Genomic DNA, 20,235 nt, shown 5'->3' with positions numbered 1-20,235 from the left:
TTCAATCCTGGCATCAGTCTGGCTCTAGTGTCATGCTTCAGTGCCTTAAACTCAGTGAACAGCACAGGTGTACAGGTGGGTTCAATCTGAATCTACAGCTTATGATCCAGATCAGTATACAGGAAAAAAAGACTCCCCCTGTAGGACAGAAATGCTTTGTCAGAGTTCACAGACACGTTTGACTGATTTGCATTTACATAGAGTCAAATCACAACAACAGGTCGTTGGAGTGAGTCGTATGTGTGGACGAACAGTAACTGTGTATATGTAAGCATTTAAACACTGCAGAGAGTAGAATTAACAGTATTGTAGAAATTCATTTCACCGAAACAATAACGTGGCGCACAGTGTGACGCATGCACCAGTTTATTGTATTTCCAGACTTGCTTTCAGCACAATTTACAGTGCACGCTACTCTGTTTTTTGTCAGACTTGAAATAGCCGAAATACCTTCACACTACGGAACTTCTTTGGCTCTTCCGTTCGACAATCTCTCCGGCGTTGGAACCATCATCTGTTTTCTCTTCGGTCACGCTCGGTTGATTTTTCTAGTCGGCACACTCATTTCCTCCATTACGCGCTGGCTCCATTACCCGCTGGCTGCTTCCCAAACAAACACACGTGCAGCTTGGCACTTGTGCTGTACGTAACAAGTCACGCGACGTGACGCTGCGGCTGTGATTGGTTCGGCTCTGCGCTACTTAATTTGGATTGGCTGACCTTTTTTTTTTTTTTTTTTTTTTGAGGACAAGAGCGGCGAGGTCTATCGCGATAGCTTAATTTCTCTATCGAGTAAAAGTTATATCGCGATACATATCGTTATCGTTCTATCGCCCAGCTCTACTTCAGAGACAAATTGCATTCGATTTCTTCAGGTCAATGTGCAAGCAGGGGGTGACGTGGGCCACAAGTGGACCCCGGGCCACGAGTTTGAGAGCCCTGATTTAGACAATCCTAATGATATACTTACTTCCCACTGTGTTTGAAATGATTAAAATCATTAAAATATCAGTATATTTATATTTATTGTAGGACATAAACATCTGGGTTTGGTTTATGACAAAGCGGAACTGGAGATGGGCAGTTGAGTGGAAGCTCTCGAGCGACGTCCCGACCCTGACCTGTGCTCACGGGTTTTGAGCAGCGACCAAAAGAACAACACGGTACTTATACTGAATATGTTTTACTTTATACATTCATTGAACTCTTCATGACCACACAGGAGATTATTTACTAAACGTTAATATTCACAACTCTGATAACTTTCAAATGACTGACCGTGTCTCCTGTTTGTATGATTCAATATTCAAAACTATAATTAGTGGGAGAGGTTTCAATCATAACACATCCTAATAAAGAAAAGAAACAGAGGTACAAGGTGTAAATTTGATTTGGTTGAGATTAAATGTGTTTTTCAGCCCTGAATTGAGCTGTTGAACGGCCAAGGTTACGAGAAAAACTGGAAACAATGATTTGAGAATCAGAATACTTTATTCATCCCAGAGGAAAATGTAATCTGATTAAAAAACACCAGATGTCGTGCATGCTTGTACGTTGGACAGTATTAATAATAATATGATGGTGAAATGCTTCACGCCTTCATTAAATCTAAAACTATTATACAAACAATGAGCTGATTGTGAGGGAACTTGTGTGCTGGTCCAAAGCTGGACTCTTTCAGCTCATTTTTGATGCTTCTGGTGTTTCAAACCACATTTCAAGTGTCCGTTATTTGAGCTTAACTGTGCACAGATATAGAGTAGTACAGACACCCCACAGACAGACTCGTGGTAATGAGTATTTATTCAAAGACCACAGAGGAGAGAATGCATATGTTGATCATTTACAGATGAAAGGTGATGAGAACATAAAGGAGGAGGAGCTCCTCCCCCCACAAACACAGTAAACACACATCCAATCAAGTGCATCATGTCTCACTTAAATGAGTTTCACTGCAACTCACCTCATTTTAAAATATAAGTGCTGTGTCAAAACGTTATTAGAGCCATGGTTAGACCTGCTCTAATGCAAACGAATGAAATCATTTGTAGAAAGTGAGTCAGGAATGGAGCCGCTGACCACAGACGCTGCAGCGTGTAAAGGGGAAACGCAGAATATCGTCATGGTTTCACAAGTTGTTTTTGAGAATGAAGTCATATTCTCTGCTTTAGGTGTAGAATATGTCAGAATAAACATACACTCGCTGACCACTTCATTTGGTACACCTGTTTGACTGCTCATTTACAGCCAATCATAAGACTTTTTCCTCCACGACCGTGTCTACGTTTACAGAGAACGGTCTGAAAAAGGAGAAAACACAGGACACGTTAGCAGCAGCAGCAGCAGACTAGACCAGGGGCTGCTCAGCAAGTACAGCAGGCTACAGTTCACTCGGACTCACCAAAACCGGACGACAGAAGTTTGCCAAAACACCCTGATGAGTCATTTCTACTACAATATTCAGATGATAGTGTCCGAATTTCAACACATGGACCCGCCGTGGCCTGCAGCAGTGGTCCAGGCTCTGTGTGCCGGTGTTAAAGTGTGGGTGTTCTCTTCCCTAAGTACCAACTGAGCATCGTTTACACACCACAGCCTTCCTGGGTACTGCTGCTGACCTGGTTTAATCGTCTTCTGATGGTGCAGGTTATCACACCGTGCCACAAAGCTCAAATCACCTCAGACTGCTTTCTTGAGTTCACTCCACAGCGTCCACTGTGGGGCAGCAGTCGAATCTGCAAACCGTGCAAATCTCTGAAGACTGTTTGCAGCGGCTGGATGATGTAAGAGTGCAACCCAGCACTAGCAGAGTGTACCTAATAAACTGATCATATATGCTCTTTGCTCACAATTGTAAAATTCTATGACATTCTAATGTGACTTTTTCTTAAAACATGACTTTTCCCCCTTAAAATCCAACTTTTTGTGAAAGCACAACTTCTTAAAAATACAATAAAAAAGTAACATTTTTAGACTTCTGTTTTCAGTGGCCCAGGTTCTCATATTTCTCCCACCTGTACAACCAATCCTGACTCTTCCATCAGTACATCGACAGCCTACAAGGTGAGAACGATTATGTGAAAGGGCTGTCGATGAAAACAAAATCCCTGAGGTACAATTTCCAGGTGAAGAACTGGTTATGGCAGACTTTTCTTTTCCAAATAATTAATCTTCAGTTTTCTTCGTTGCATAAACTTTGTACAGTGAACGAAAAATATGAAGCGGTACCAGAGCTGAAGCGAGGGATTCAAAGTGAAGGCAGAAGTTCAACGAGCTTCGCTCCAAGTGTTGAAAAATGACGCTGTTTGGAATAAGGTAGAAAAACTGGATATAATTACAAACAGAGACTGTAGAAACCAGGCTGCATCAAAGTGCTCATATAAAGAAATAATCATTCATATTTACATATTTTTGTACAGCTTTTAGCTAACAAAACGATTCAGGCTGATGTTGATGCCAAATGCTGAGGATAAGTGAGAAGAGGGCCTCCTCTTCCTCCTCTGTAAACAAGAGATTAAATAGACTGGAGTGATGTGAACCCAGTGACTGCACGCTGCCATTCATTGTCTTCAGCAATAACACCAAACATAGTTTAATTCTATTGGATGCACACAAGGACATTTGGGGTTTAGTACATTTTAGGGGACAAAGTGCTGAGTTGTCTTAAATTTGACTCCGTTTTCTTGTTCGCCTCACTGAGCACTCTGTTTCTTACTTCCCGAGAGAAGACTCAGGCCCCCACAATGCCACATTTCCAGGAGTTCACTGTGCCATAAGTGCTAAAGTCCAGATACTCGTTGGGTATCAAAGGAACAAACATTTTGACTTGCAGCAGGGAAACCAATGGCTCATTTCCACTCACTCAGTCAGCAACTTGCTCACCCCTTTTGTCTGTTAGCGAGCACTTCCGAGCATCATGAAACTTTGTGGCGAGATCAAGCGTAGGATCGATAAGTTATTATATTTTATTGCATAACTGAATGCCTTTCTTTAGAAATGCAAAATAGGGCATCGGTACTAGAAGTCCTCTCCGAGCTTGCCTGACCTTTTCCTCCTCTGACAAACCAAACATGTCTGCTGTGAACGAGTATCCGTGTTTAAATCTTCCACATTTACATTGATTCAGACCAGAAAGTTACTTCTGTTTTTCCTGAACCAGCCCGCATGAGACGCACAACATGAACTGCTAATTCTGTCTGCGTGCTAGCTAGCCCAGGAAGAGGGTGGCCCTGGTGACCTCAAAGTGGAATTTGAGGAGTTTGTTGCCATTTTGGGATGTTTACACTGGAAATCTTTGTTGTGTTTACACTAAGATCAAAGCATTCAGCGTTCAGTAAAGCTTTCCTTTTTGGAGGACAGGAATCAGAACATCAAACGTAACAGTGCCGCTACGTTAGCTGGTAGGAAACTGCTACCTGCCAGTTAGCAAGCTAAATAATTAGGCAAAAGGTTATCAAAGACATAACTGTCCCATTACTTTCAGTTCTTTTGTGGGGCACTTTATTCTCCAGAGGAGCAGTTGCAGCTGAAAGCTGCAGGTGCAACACGGCTAATATCTTGCCTTGGTCAAACTTCACAAAATATTAAGTCCATGCATTGATATGATTCTGACATAAACATAACTAGTAGGCTTGGCTGTTAAATGTCGCCATCATAAATGCTGCTCTGTATGCGCCTGTACCTGGGGACCCCATCTACTTTGAACAAAACAGGCTTATTAGCACATTAGCAGCTAGTTTGGTACGCCCAAAAAGGCTAAGGAGCAGAATAAATTCACATGCAGCTAGCTGCTAGCAGCTAGCTAGAAGCAAAGCAGAAATGTTTTGTTGTTGGCTGCCAAAGAGAACACTGCATCAATTCTTGGGATGTGAAAAGCGAATGTCCCCCCCAACAAAAAGAAGATCCATCTATGTTCAATGTTAGCCACATTAGCAGTGAATGTGACTGGACCGTAGGGTTGCCAACTCCCTGAAAAATAAATAAGGGACACCTCGTGGCCAGGGCCGGGCGACCCAGTTGTCTTCACCCTTCCCAGTGTGGTGAATTTTCTAGCTCTTTTTTTGTGTGTGAAATTATTTTTTTAACCCTTTGACTTGAATTTGATTTAAGTAGATGTGTATTCTTTGTGATATGAACACATGTGAAACAAATGATCATTTAGCCATTTATTTTTAGCTCAAAATGACAACATTAACACAATAAAACAGGTCTCCTTCTTAAACAGAAGCCTGTCATGCTTAACTTTTGAGAATATAAGTAAATCTTTCTTTAAAAGAACTCTGTCCTGCTTAACTTAAAATAATAGAAAACAATAGAAAGAAAAATATTCTTGTAACAGTGCACATTTAGTGCATTTAGTACAATTGGCTTCAGTTGAAATATTATTTCAGCTTTTCTAATGCTAATCAGCTGCTCCTGTTTGTAAACCCGCTTGTTCCCATGATTACGCATCTTAACTCATCATCATTATTCATCTATGTATTACTTTTATGTATTAGTCATCTATTTGTTGTAATCATCTATCCTTGCAGTTGTTTATTACACAAAATAAATTATATTATCACACTTCTGGCCACATAGCGCTGATATTCATTGCACATGCCCATATTAACTTTTTCCAGCCAGGTGTTTTCCTTTTCCCATTCTTCCCTTTCTCTGAGGGGAACAAACATTGCTGCTCTAATGCTTGGCTCACACTGTGCGGTTTTAGGCCCATTTTGAGCCGATTTTTGACCGATTTTGGCCTGCGTCGTGTAGTATACGTGGGGTAACGAGAAGTGATTAACACCTCACGACCAGCTCCCGATCATCAATCGCTCGTGAGGGTCTCATCACAGCCGCTCACACTGCTCGCGCGCAAACACGTAAACGTTGGTGTAAAAGATGGAGCAGCACGGCTGTGCAGCGTGTGATCTGGACACAAGCGATGGAGGCACAACTTGTAGAACTTTGGAAAGCTCATCCGAGCCTTTTCGATGTGGCCTCACAAAATTATCACGACCACAACAACCGTGAAAATAGTTGGATTTACACTGCTGCTCAATCACAGCTGCCTGATCATGTTTTTCATTAGCAATTTAGCAAAGTTGATGGTAGTGGTGTGTCTGTGTGAGTGAAAGACGGAGAGAGAGAGAGCGCGACAGATTTTCTGTTATAACCTTCGTGTTATGGAGGCACAGTGTGAGCACTCAGGTCGCATCAGAGCATCGGGCGGTATAGTGTGAGACCCTGCATCGTGACCTACCAACTTCTAACCCTGCGAGTCAATCGTGCAGTTTGAGCAGGAGCTGAATAACGTGACTGAAAAAAATCGCACAGTGTCTGCCCAGCTTTAGGTGTACTGTCGTCCGAGACTTGCACCGCCGTGTCGGCGTTTGTTTCCCTGTTGGCCATGCTTCTTGTTGTGGTCATCTGTTGTCTTCCGGTATTTTCTCCGTAAGCGACCTTTCCTCGACCAATGAGATGAGCGGTAATCTGAATTGTCATACTCGAATTGTCATAAGTGTGGTGTCAGCTCATTGGTCACAAAGCAGGAGAGGGGCTGGGAATTATGTTTTCAAACAAAGCGTTAATTCCATTAAAAGTTATAGACTACTTTTGATTCTCACTGTATTACGGGACAAAGTGCGTCCCTTATTAGCTCAATACGGGACGTGTACTTTTGTTTCGAAATACGGGACGATTCCGTATTTTAAGGGACGGTTGGCAACCCTACTGGACCGATAGCATGAGCCCCATCTCATTTTTCTATAAATTACTTTTTAAAAGTATCTTAGCGTTACTCTACAGTTTGTGTCCGCAGATTCAGAGATATTATCCGATTGCGCCAGAGGACCACCCACTTGGGTTCATGTTGATTTATATTTAAAGTACCAACAGATACAAAGCTAGGAAATAAATACATAAGCAAAACATACATTTTGTACATCTAAAGCAATAATTTCCCCAAATCTTGTGAGGTCCTCAGGTAAAACAGGCGATGTGCAAAAAAGCTTTAGTTTCAAATGAGAGGCTGCACTTTGATTTTGTTTTAGGCTGCGCGATATTTGTATTGTTGTCAATTCCCATGTGGCACCCGTTATTGTCCTTTAGCCACAGCAGTACTCCCAGATGCCGACTTAAAGGGAAATTGCAGTCTTTTACAAATTACAAATACCTGAATTTCCCTTCAAGAGAACAAGGAGGGCTGTTTCTGAAGTCATGTAAGGAGCAACAGACAGAAGCCCTTCTTAAGTGTCCAAGTGTGCTGAAGTGGGGGCCAGCTCAGTATGTCCGTGGTCCCGGGGTGAAAAGCAGTCATCAGAATGGATGAAATGCAGGGCAGTCTGGTTGTAGCTCTGCAGGGCCTGCTGCTTTTCCACTGCGCTGAAATACAGCGAGTGAGGGTGGACCTGCTGAACATGCCTTTTAATAGTGCTGACCTTCAGTGTGGCCAGAGTGGCTCCACACACCATGCAGATCAGCCCGTGCCTCCTACAGTCGTAATCCATCAAGTAATCCGTCCGCCAGCGCACCTGGTAGTTCCTCCTCTGGTCCTTGCCGGGGTAATGACCATGACGGGGTGTGTTTGCAGCGCTGCTATCCTTTGATTTGCCCTTGGCTTCGCCCACAGCTTCCTCCTTTATCACCAGTTTGCTGGGTATTTTGACATCAGGGGAGGCGTCTTCATTTGTCTCTCCTGCGGTACTGAGGACATCAACTTCACTGGGGTTGATTTCTGTGGGAAAAAAATAAGGGGGAGGGGATGCCAGATTCTTGCCTAGTTCCACCACAAAATCAAGTCACACGCTAGTGTCTTTGCTTGTTGCACCTGATAGCACTTTTCCAGCCTTTCTAACCACCCACAGTGCTGACTCAAGTGGCGTCTTCACGGTAAGTTGCAAACAAGCTATGTTAATACACGCTATGCGATTAGCACTCCCACCTGATTTGACCGAGCCAGGACCCCATAAGTTCTCCCTGTGCCTGCATGTGAATCAGATTAATTTGTACACTTTAAACTGAATGAATGTATGGTTAAACTGTGACTTGTAGTCTAAAGTGCTTTGAGTGGTCAGTAAGGTTAGAAATAGTTAATAAGCAAGCAAACTATCATCTTCATTTTTCAATAAAACCCAAACAGAACAATGTTCCTGACAAAGCTTCCGTTGTTTAACAGATTTATCTGCTACATTAGCTAACTTACTCGCTACACTACCATTCTTGTGGAATCTTTTACTGACTGTATCAGCTGTGAAATGTCAGTTTCGGCTGGACTCTATAGAGAATTGCAAATGCTGAGATTTACGTATTTTTCGGATTATAAAGCGCACCAGATTATAAGGCACACTAAGCGAAACAAAACAGTTAGATAAGTCAAACTTTACTCAACTCATTCTTCTTGCTTTCATATCATTGATTCATTAATGCTGAATTCTCTGGCAGCTGCTCTATTCCCATGTTGTTGCAGTATAATAATGACTAACCTCGTATTGTGGATGGATTATCTCAGTTGTTCTCCTGCTGAAGTTTGGTGCGTTTACAGCATCCTGCCATGCGATTGCATTTGTCCCTAACCTCACGTTAACTTTTATCGAGTGGAAAAGTGTTAGCGTTCATCCTCCAGCTTCACTGTGTTTATCTTATGGTAGCATAGCTGTGTCGCTGGTGATCACGTAGCACATCATTATATACCAGCTAGCCCAACTTCAGTAACCCTGCAAACATCACTGCTGTTTAGTTTTCTGTCTTCATTTATGTTGGAGGTGATAGCAGAGCTGTACGTTTTAATTCTTTCAGAAATCTCTCAGTCAGAACTGAGAGATTTCTGAATTTATTAAATGAACTCCGTTACATTTAATAAATTGTGTTTTCATGGATGCCTGGATGTTAAACTTAATTGATACACCTGGTAAAGCAGCAACGCTGATCATTTTATTAAAGATGAAAAAATTTAGACAGTTTTTAACTCTCAGTGATGCTGCAGTGTTCGTTTGACTTTGGGACCTGAAGCGGACGGAGTTTAGGACCCAGATTACTCCAAGAGGCTCCTGACTAGCAAAGTCGCACTAAAACATTTTTGACAGATTTTTGAGCACCGTGTACCACATAAAATCGGTTCGAGGTCAGTAAGCACACCCAGAATTCATACGTAAGGCGCACTGTCGATATTTGAGAAAATTAAAGGAGTGCGCTTAAAGTGCGCCTTATAGTGCGGAAAATACGGTATATGTACAAATGTCTGTTTTCTCAGGCTAAGTGAGGATGCTAAAAAGACCAGCCAAACACAAACAACTCTTAACACAGCAGTCAGGTGCTTTAGAGCCTCTGTGAGTGGGAATGTGTTGTGTTCCACTGACTGTGGATGTCAGCAGCAGCTGACAAAGCTGACTTATAAAACATGAAAAGTACAAAACCACCAAACTTTCTAAAAAGGCCTAATATTGTTGAAAACTACTACTAACAAGTTTACAGCTTTACAGAGATGTGTATCAGTGCTGAAAGCTTCTCACCATCTTGGATCTGCATGCCTTCACTGGGGTAATCTTTGGTCCAGGCTGCAGCCATGGCTTCCCTTTCCTGTCGGCTCAGGGTTGTGGTCTCCGGGTGACATTCCTGGATGTGGCGGCGGAAGCTGCTAACCTTGGTTTCATGCAGGACCTGAGAACACACCATACAGAACATGCCGTGGCCTTGAGGCCCGTAGGCCACCAGATAGTCCAGACGCAGCCGCCACGGGTCGCCCCCGTGTAGCCTCCTCTTCTTAGGCTGCCGGAAGGGCTGCAGACCCTGCTGGGGAACTCCGACACCGCCGTCCTCACCAATAAGACAAGTGTCCTGAGTGAAAGTGCCGTCGCCCTCCGTGTACACGTCAGTGTTGATCTGGATGGTTTCCACGTCCTCAGAGAAGAGTCCCACAGCGCCATCTTTGGTGTTGGTCTCTGATTTGTTTGAGTGCTCCACTTCTTCTGCTACAGGGCACAGAAACATACAACATTTCTAATATTAATCCGTTTGTTTCAGTCCCACTGTGGCTACATCAGTGTTCAAATGATAGCTGTGAGTCATTCAGACATTCAGAACAACCCAATTTTCCAGTTTTTTTAATAGCAAATTGTGCAGTTTAATGTCTCATTGCACTGAAATCAAAGCATAGCACAAATAAGTAATTGGAGTTAAAAAAGAAATCATTGAATCATCTTACAGACCAAAATGTTTTCTAAACCTTTGACTCATCAAAGTTCCCTCCTTTTGCCGGTAAAACAGCTGAACACAGTCGTGGCTTCTGTCTACAACAGAAATCAAATCTTCTCCCATATCTGTAGCAGAAGTTCCCATAAATGTGGACCATGTAGGCTGCTTTGCTTTCACTCTTCTGTCCAGTTCATCCCAAACCAGCTCGATGGGGTTTAAGTCTGGAGGCTGTGCTGTGTTTTCAAGCTCACCATCTTGTTCTTTGTTCCTTTTTTTTTTTTTTACTAGCCTACGTCTATTGCAGCATAACTAAGGGAGGATTCAGGGTCACCTGGTCCAGCCCTAACTATATGCTTTAGCAAAAAGGAAAGTTTGAAGCCTAATCTTAAAAGTAGAGATAGTGTCTGTCTCCTGAATCCAAACTGGAAGCTGGTTCCACAGAAGAGGGGCCTGAAAACTGAAGGCTCTGCCTCCCATTCTACTTTTAAATACTCTAGGAACAACAAGTAAGCCTGCAGAGCGAGAGCGGAGCGCTCTAATAGGGTGATATGGTACTACAAGGTCATTAAGATAAGATGGGGCCTGATTATTTAAGACCTTGTATGTGAGGAGCAGGATTTTGAATTCTGGATTTAACAGGAAGCCAATGAAGGGAAGCCAAAACAGGAGAAATCTGCTCTCTCTTTCTAGTCCCTGTCAGCACTCTTGCTGCAGCATTTTGGATCAGCTGAAGGCTTTTCAGTGAGTTTTTTGGACATCCTGATAATAATGAATTACAGTCGTCCAGCCTGGAAGTAATAAATGCATGAACTAGTTTTTCAGCGTCACTCTGAGACAGGATATTTCTAATTTTAGAGATGTTGCGCAAATGGAAGAAAGCAGTCTTACATATTTGTTTAATATGTGCGTTGAAGGACATGTCCTGGTCAAAAATGACTCCAAGGTTCCTCACAGCGTTACTGGAGGCCAAGGTAATGCCATCCAGAGTAAGAATCTGGTTAGATACCATATTTCTAAGATTTTCAGGGCCGAGTACAATAACCTCAGTTTGATCTGAATTAAGAAGCAGAAAGTTAGCGGCCATCCAGGTCTTTATGTCTTTAAGACATTCCTGCAGTTTAACTAATTGGTGTGTGTTATCTGGCTTCATGGACAGATAGAGCTGGGTGTCATCTGCATAGCAGTGAAAATGTATGCTATGTCTTCTAATGATGCTGCCTAAGGGAAGCATGTATAATGTAAACAGAATTGGTCCTAGCACTGAACCCTGTGGAACTCCATAATTAACCTCAGTGTGTGAAGAGGACTCTCCATTTACATGCACAGATAGATATATTTAGATAGATATGATACAAACCACTGCAGTGCAGTACCTGTAATACCTACAGCATGTTCTAATCGCTCTAATAGGATATTATGGTCAACAGTATCGAACGCTGCACTGAGGTCTAGCAGGACAAGCACAGAGATGAGTCCACTGTCAGAGGCCATAAGAAGATCATTTGTAACTTTCACTAAAGCTGTTTCTGTGCTGTGATGAGCTCTGAAAGCTGACTGAAACTCTTCAAATAAACCATTCCTCTGCAGATGATCTGTTAGCTGTTTGACAACTACTCTTTCTTTTTTTTTTTTCTTGTTCTTTGTTCCTAAGGTAGTTCTGGCATGTTTGACAGTTGATGCCACACACTGTGGAGCTTTCACCCACTCGACAGTGTACAAAGCTCCTGCGTGACGAACCGAAGATTTCAAGCTTTGATTATTTAGTCCATAATACCTCTTTGTCTTATTCTGACGTCTGGCGTTCTACCTGCAGCTCGAAGTCTTCTCTTCACAGTTCAAGCTGAGACTTGCTCACTATAACCACTGTTATGCTTGAAAGCAGCTTCTGCACTGCTGCAGAGCAGCTTTAAACTGTTAGCCCATGTTGTCCCTGAAAAAGGCCTTTTTGTACCAGTCTGAAATGTACATTATTTTACTGGTTTTGGTAACGTTACCTTTTTTAACCTCTGGCAGTTCAACACTTTGTACCATTTCAAGCTGTTCACTGGACCTGAATGACTTGAATTGCAATAACTGGAAAAATTAGTGTAGGTCACATCCCCACAGCTTCATTCAGAGAGGAAGGACAGAGAGCCACACAGTGTCACGGTCTGTGAGAAATCAAGTGACATATCGTGCCATCATCTTTAGAGAGGTCACGTCCGATGTGTCGTTGTTGTGCATGAGATAGATATAAGGCCAGAAAAGGTGGAGAGCTGGGTCTCTGACTCTGGCCTCCATCAGCACCATCGCTGCACTTTTATCATTAGTTTTGATGGGAGTTATTCCTGTTTCAGTTTAAATTGTTTAGTTTCTTGATAGTAGTGTGACATGTGACAGGTTAAAGTGTCCATACTGATGCTGCTGTGAGAAGTAACTGATGAAGTCACTGCTGCTCTTCCTCCTGCACATTTAAATGCATCTCTCTCACTGTAGAGAAACATCCATTCACTCTCACACATCCAGCTGCTCTGTGAGAACGACTGAAGCAACAAACAGACTCCGGTTCCTGTTAACCTCTCATCAAAACTCTGACAGCAGCTGTTGTTAATCTGACCTGGCACAGCCTCCATCACAGTAAAGAGTTCAGCAGGTAACAGGTGTGTCAGGTTAAGTTACATAAATGTCTACATAAAAGTGTAGATGGTGCCAGACTAAATCATGTCTAACATGTTGGCCTTTTGTCTTTGTCACTGTCTCATCGAACTTCTGTTCAATGATCACCGCAGACTACTGACAGGGGTCAAAGGTGAATTTGGAAGGAAGATCTGGTTTGAGAATATTCATCAAACAATCGTTTCTGTTGCTGATCCCAGTTGTGTTCAGGCTGACTCGGACATTCGTGGTCTCTGTGGATGTCAGCAAAGCTATCATGACTGATTTTGAGCTCCTAGATCAGGGGTGTCCAACTCCAGGCCTCGAGTGTCCTGCAGCTTTTAGATCTCACCCTGGGTCAAACACACCCGAATCACATGATTGGTTCATTATCAGGCCTCTGGAGAACTTCAAGACATGTTGAGGAGGTCATTTAGCCATTTAAATCATCTGTGTTTAATCAAGGACACACATAAAACCTGCAGGACACCGGCCCCCGAGGCCAGGAGTTGGACACCCCTGTCTTAGACAGTATAGGACCTTATGAAAGGTGGAACCTGGTGTTTGAATCCAACCACCATGATAATCTCTGGTAACCTTTTACTGACCATGACGATCCCAGCCTGCTCTGCACCAGCGCAACCATCTGACTCAAACAAGTTAGGCTTGAATCTGAAAATTACATATAAAATTTCAAATTTCCAGTTTGTGTCCATCTCTCTCCACCAACACTAAAGAATGAGTCATCTTACCCTCCCGACCTGTCTTTCTAATGTCAGTGCTGTGGAGTCTGAAGATGAACTGAGCTGGGGTATTGCTGATTCACACGCTCTGAGAGCCAAACACATTACAGGGTTTATCCACTGCTAAATACAGTGAACACTGTACACTTAGCTAACAGACACACTGGATCCAAACTGTGACCACAGCTTTATGGATGTGAACCATGAACACATCACAGCACAGAGACGGAAAAGAGAAGATGATGAACGTGTAAAAGGACCACAGGGTGACATTACGATCTTATGTTAATCTGTGGCTACAGTACCTCCTACTGGTTTCACTTGCACAAACCATTTCCTTAATACCAACACTGCGTTTTGCTGGTGGGCGTGTGAGGTGTCGCACTTCTTACCGTGAGTCTGAGTCCAGGCCTGAAGGATGCAGTGTTTCTCCTCAGAGCTGTACACCAGTGAGTTAGGGTGGGTGTCCAGCAGGTGGCTCTTTATGTGGTCCAGGTGAAGCGAGGGCAGCACCGCTCCACACACCATGCACAGCAGCCGACCGGCATGAGACTCGTACTCCATCAAGAACTCCTGACGGAACCAGGCATGCAGCGAGTCGTTCAGATAGCGTTCCAAGATCTGCGCTGACGGCTCGGGCAGGTACTGCTCCTCTTCTTTAGGCTGCGGGGCTTCACCCTCCACAGAGCAGGGAGTCAGGCTGATGGGCTGCTGCGTTTGCTCCTGGGCTGTCACAGGGTCTGCAGTTTCTGCTTATAGTAGAGACAAAACAGCATGACGACAAATCAACTTTTTAGCTTTATGGCTCTGTACTAGCTTTGCTTCCAGCAGACAGGTAACGTCAGGTGTTTACATCTTCATTCCAATTTATGTGATTACACCATGGTTATTATAGATGTCTTCAAATTGCCTTTTTGTTTGTTTGTTTTTTAAACTCTTTTTCTGAATCTGGGAGAGTTTTACATTTGGGAAACTTCCCTATCATCACAATGTTAAATCCATTGTTTTTACATAAAGTAATATCTGCCACAATCTGCACTTTTCTGCCACCTACTGTGAGCACACGGGGCGGCTGCAGCTCAGGAGGTGGAGGAGGTCATCTGCTAATCAGAAGGTCGGTCGTTCCATCCCTGGTCTCCATGCCAAATATGCTTTGGCACTAACCCAGAGTTGTGTGTGAATGTGTGTGAGTGTGAGATAAAAGGCACTAATGTAGAAAAAGTGCTTGAGCGAGTGGGTGAAAACTGCATGCTGTATGAAGTGCTTGATCCCAGCTTTCACTTTGTCCACCATGCACGTCACAGGCTCAGTGCTTCAGCTTCTCCTGTTTGCTTTTCCAAGCATTATGGGATAGCAGCTCCATTTTCACTGGTGTGTGTGAGTGATTATTCATGTTATTTTTGTCAGGCAAGAAAGAGTGCTACCTCTCTGTAATATTAAATAAGCAACATGGACTACCTTCAAACAGTCCAATCCAATCAAACATTACATCATCGGTTCCTCCTCACAGTATGAGTTCATACTGAGTGTGAGAAAATCGTCTACTTAAACCAACCCACCTCCAGTCTGGTGACCTGAGTGCCTAGTGTCCTCTTCGCCCTGGAGTGAGGGTGCCGAAGCAGGGCTGTATAACTTCTGCCCTCCCCCCAAACTCAGGTGGCTCTCCCACCCCGAGCGGATCACCTCTTTGTCAGCAGCGCTCCACAGCAGGGAGTCTGGGTGCTTCTGTCTGATGTGCCTCTTGATAGTGCTGAGCTTCAGAGTGGCCAATGAACTACCGCACACCATGCAGATCATGCCGTGCCTCTGGGGGTCAAAGTCCATCAGGTACTCGCTGCGCCAGTACTCGTGGTAGTACCGGCGGTGGTCACGGCCTGGAATCCGGCTCAGGCCTGGACGCGAGGCTCTCTGCACCCTGGGTTTGGCTCCAGAGGGCCCCGGGGCCAGGGAGAGGAGGAGGGGGTGATCTGGGCTCTCTGTGATGCTCCAGTAGCTGGTGCTTGGTGACCTGACAGGCGTGACCACACCGCTCTCTGATTCCACCTCTCCATGGCCATTGGCAAGACCGTCTTCTTCAGACAAGAACAAGACAGAGTACAGATCAGAGCAGCAGGTTTCAAACTGAAGCAGTGTCTTCATGTTGCTAAAGCAGAGATCTCAGACTTAAGCTGTGGGCCACTGCTGCCACTGTCATCTCATGTGAGGCCACAAAACAAGCACAAAACAAGAAAACACCCACAAATATTTCAAAAAATGTCGTGTTTTGTTTGTTTTTTGAAATTTAAAATATTGTATAACAAGACAAAACTTGACATAAACGCAATTTTGTTCGTATTTAACAAAATCAAAGTGACACATCAGCCAATCCGACATGCTCTCTGCTCATGTGGCCTTCATATTAAATCAGTTTTTGCTTTTTAAAGAACGTATTTGAACATTGCACTTAGCAACAAACAAATCCTCCCTAACAAAAAAGTCACTTCGAGGGCCAAATTGCCTTCGATTTCTTCACGTCCATGTAGAAGTAGGGGTGATGTGGGCCGCAAGTGGCTAACGCATGAAAAATACAGTTCAGTTTACAGATGAGCATCATCTGTAAAAGCAGAAGTGTTTGGCAGGCTGCTGATTCAGGTGTGTGTTAACACAATGCTACAATCTTTGCAGGATGTCCCAGTAAATTCAGCTCAGGTTCAGATCATGCAGCCCTTCGGGCCTCAGTTAGCAGGAGAGAGGCTCTTCTTGCATAAAGAACATGGTGCCATTGGGTTTGTAAAGCTGCATCTGAACAAACCAAGACTTCTGAAATAATGTTGATTAGTCAGATAAGATCAAAGTGGAGATGTTTCCCCATAATGTGAAGAACAAACCAAACACAGCAGCGCAGCAAAAAGACTTCACACCAGCTGTCAGTGCGGGGGGGGGGGGGGGGGGGGGGGGGGCTGATCACTTGTGCTTGTTCTGCAGCTACCTGAGCATCTTACAGTGTGTACAGCTCCTGTGTACCAAAGCATCGTGAGGCCACCTATCTGATACCCATGGCATCAATTTGAAGCTCCCACACCACTTTGTTCTTGAGTTACTGCACGCACAAACTTGGGTGTCTACATGGCCCGCCTGCCCGTCAGAGTGAATACCCCATCAAATTGTTGAAGCTGCTGCTAAATTTAATTTCAATTTTCATTTATATTCAAAATTAAATTGAGGAGCACACTTCTCTATTCCTCAAGTCAACTAATATAGCACCAACTCACAACACCAGCCGTCTCAGTCCTCAGGCATCATCCTCTCATTCTCCAAGATTGTGTTAAATCATCTGGTCAAAAATCTTCTTTTAGACTTCTTCACCTCCCACCATTCAATCCTTGGCTCTACGTTCACTGGCTTCCTCCTCTTCATTTTTTCCCTTGCATTGCCTTTTAGTGTCTCACTGGATTTTTGCCGATTGTTAAGCACTTTGATCAACCCTGTTGTTTTAAAATGTGCTATATAAATAAATAAACCTTAAAGTCACCCTATAGACTAGCATATGATGCTGCCTAGTTACGTTCTCCCATAGCACGACTTTGCAGTCTCTCTTTCAGACTGCACACTCAATAATAATCACACGTCTAGAGCTGGGCGATAGAACGATAACGATATGTATCGCGATATAACTTTTACTCGATAGAGAAATTAAGCTATCGCGATAGACCTCGCCGCTCTTGTCCTCAAAAAAAAAAAAAAAAAAAAAAGGTCAGCCAATCCAAATTAAGTAGCGCAGAGCCGAACCAATCACAGCCGCAGCGTCACGTCGCGTGACTTGTTACGTACAGCACAAGTGCCAAGCCGCACGTGTGTTTGTTTGGGAAGCAGCCAGCGCGTAATGGAGGAAATGAGTGTGCCGACTAGAAAAATCAACCGAGCGTGACCGAAGAGAAAACAGATGATGGTTGCAACGCCGGAGAGATTGTCGAACGGAAGAGCCAAAGAAGTTCTGTAGTGTGAAGATATTTCGGCTATTTCAAGTCTGACAAAAAACAGAGTAGCGTGCACTGTAAATGTGCCGAAAGCAAGTCTGGAAATACAATAAACCGGTGCATGCGTCACACTGTGCGCCACGTTATTGTTTCGGTGAAATGAATTTCTACAATACTGTTACTGTTAATTCTACTCTCTGCAGTGTTTAAATGCTTACACATACACACGACTCGGTTCTGCTTCTATGCCCCAGCTTTGTTTACTTTTTCCCACCGAGGCTTCTAGACTTCTGATTGGCCAACATTTCTGCACGGTTAGGAATCTAGCGCCACCTGCTGCTTTGGCATGTTCATAGCAGCGTTTTCCTTCATTTCTGCTTTTATGTGTGGACGGGATTATTTTTTAAAACGGAAACAGAAAATCTCCGTCTTCAAAAATACCCGTGTACGTGTGGACGTAGCCTCAGTCTCTGACTGGAAGCGCTAATTCGTCATTCGCTTTTGTCAGACTAAAGTAACTGTTAAAACTGTTTGAAAAGCTCAGCTATACAACAAGGAGAGATTGAGAATTTCCTTTTAGTTCTCAGTTTATTTGATATTGACAAAAGTTAGTCAGTTTTGTCTGTTCTTCTGTAAAACAAACTAAGATTTATTTTTAGAATTAATATTTTGTTTCTAAGTGGAATTGACAATTTAGTCTGTTTCGTTTGTTCTATTTTGAAACTTAAACGCTTTAGCGGCTGCCTTTTGTGTAGTTTGCAATATTTGCCTTTATTTATCTGAAAAGGTCTCATGTTCCTTAAGTACATCTACCCTGTTGAACTTATTATGGGAAATAAATATTTAAATAAAAACAAGCTGCTGATTATTTCACATTTTACTTGTGAGCAACGGCACATTTAAATCTTACAAATATAGTTATTTGGCTTATATCATGATAGATATCGTTATCGCCTGAAATGAAAAAAACATATCGTGATATGAAAAAATCTCATATCGCCCAGCTCTACACACGTCCAACAAATAATCAGTAGTCTGACTCCATGCGTTGCACTGGCTCACTCAAAAACAAATCCCTGTAGCTGACAGAGACCAATAAAAACTATATACACCTGAACATCAGCAGGCTTGGAGCAAAACACTCTAGTTCCCAATTATATGAAGTTATGAAGGTAAAGGCTGTCCACACAGGTCTATTTCTATCTCACTGAGGATGGGTAACATTTAAATAGTGTGTTTAAATTATCCAATTTTTACAAAAACCCAAACGAGTACATGAGAGAAAGCAGCAGAGATATCATGTGACTGAACTGTTAGGTCTAACATTGGTAGGCATGTCTTTCAGGCTAGCCTTTCAGTTCCTCACAGCTTGAGCTTTAAACTTCCAGAGAAAGTCACGCTGCTGTCATTTGGTAATCAAGCACAACTCGCTTACGGACATTCCTGCGGTCAGCTCGCACCTCACGTGAAAGGATAACCCTGCCTTTTTATCTGATCAGCGTTTATTCCGCTCGATGACAGGTCTGAGACGGCATGTACCTCCGCTGTCCACTAGGTGTCAGCAGTGTGCGCTTCGCCTGGCTGCCTGCGTGCAGTTGAGCCTTTGTTTATAGGAGCCACAGAGACGGAGGGGCCATGCTGCTCCATGGCTTTGTCCCTGACACGGATTAACTGGCTGCCTGATAATGGCTGTATATCTGACAGCCACGCAGACCCACTTAGCGTTGGAACAAAAACAAGAAAATTAACACTAGATGTGTTTTTTTGCTCTTTACCTACTAACTCGCTCTCCTCCTGCGTGGTTTCCTCCTGCCCGCTTGTCATTAATGAGAGCAGCTCCGGCTGATAGGCACAGCGGAGCTTCACGGGCTGCCCCTGCCCCGCTCCTTTCTCTTCCATCACTGGATCGCTGCTCTCGCTTTAGTCGTGGTTGGCGGTGCTTCGTTCAGTGGGTCGTGTCGCCGTCGTGGGGCATGTCACTCTGACAACAACAACACGTTCTCGCCGCTCCGCAGCGTTCGACACGCATCTGCCAGGCGCTCTATAACGAGCCCACCGCCGAGGAGCCCGTGCTCTCCGCGGTCCCCCCACGCGCCCCGCACGGGAGCCAAGTTAACTTTTCATGCAAGCACACAATCATAAATCCACCGGCGAAAAGGGCCGCTGCTCCGCGGTGGTCGGTGGAGGCGCCTCGGCTCAGGCCTCTACTCATGAATTTTTAGGCTCTTGCTTGTCTTCAGGGTGGGGAGCCGGACTAGGGGCCCCTGGGGCTCCTTAAGGGGCTCCTGGGTAAATTTAAAGAGACAGTAGCAGCTACGACGATGCACACCCACCCCGGGGGGGCAGAGGGAGCAGCAGGCGCTAATACCGGTAAGCTGCTGCTGCTGCTGCTGCTGCTGTCCCACAGCCGCGACATGAAGGCAGAGCGCCGGTTAACCACGAGGCGGTGAGTCGGGGCCCCTCAGCAGCTCCTGCTTTGTACCGGGGCAGCACGCGCTGTTTTCATGTGTCACACACATCTGTGCAGATGTTCAGCGGCGCAGAGACCGAAACGCACATGTGTTCATGACTTCCTTCTCGATTAGTAAACTTGTCTGAGTTGACATAGTCGGACTGAAACCTCTGATACACTAACTTTGATGGCCTCAGTCGTAAACAGTCTTAAACTCATGTTAATGCTATTAAAATGAAGAATGTTTCAGCTACTGAACTCACACCTTTGGATCGCA

General features: G+C 44.0%; 1 protein-coding gene across 3 annotated transcripts; it reads right to left on the bottom strand.

Moving 5' to 3' along the window:
- Positions 1–4,947: 4,947 nt before the first annotated feature.
- On the bottom strand, positions 4,948–19,892 carry zfta (zinc finger translocation associated). 3 transcript variants are annotated; one of them, XM_082524366.1, is made up of 5 exons: positions 19,282–19,892; positions 15,110–15,619; positions 13,943–14,302; positions 9,492–9,950; positions 4,948–7,717 (listed from the first exon to the last, which is right to left on the bottom strand). In XM_082524366.1, exons 1-5 carry the CDS (start codon positions 19,403–19,405, stop codon positions 7,230–7,232), a joined length of 1,941 nt encoding a protein of 646 aa, XP_082380492.1. In that variant the 5' UTR covers positions 19,406–19,892; the 3' UTR covers positions 4,948–7,229. The 3 variants fall into 3 exon arrangements, with proteins under 3 accessions (XP_082380492.1, XP_082380490.1, XP_082380491.1); XM_082524364.1 differs by having other exon boundaries at positions 15,110–15,622; positions 19,282–19,887; XM_082524365.1 differs by having other exon boundaries at positions 13,943–14,299; positions 15,110–15,622; positions 19,282–19,877.
- Between the last annotated feature and the right edge of the window lie 343 nt (positions 19,893–20,235).

This window comes from Aulonocara stuartgranti, assembly GCF_965226115.1.
Source record: "Aulonocara stuartgranti genome assembly, chromosome: 3".
Lineage (NCBI taxonomy): Eukaryota > Metazoa > Chordata > Actinopteri > Cichliformes > Cichlidae > Aulonocara > Aulonocara stuartgranti.
This window is presented reverse-complemented; position numbering and strand designations above follow the sequence as displayed.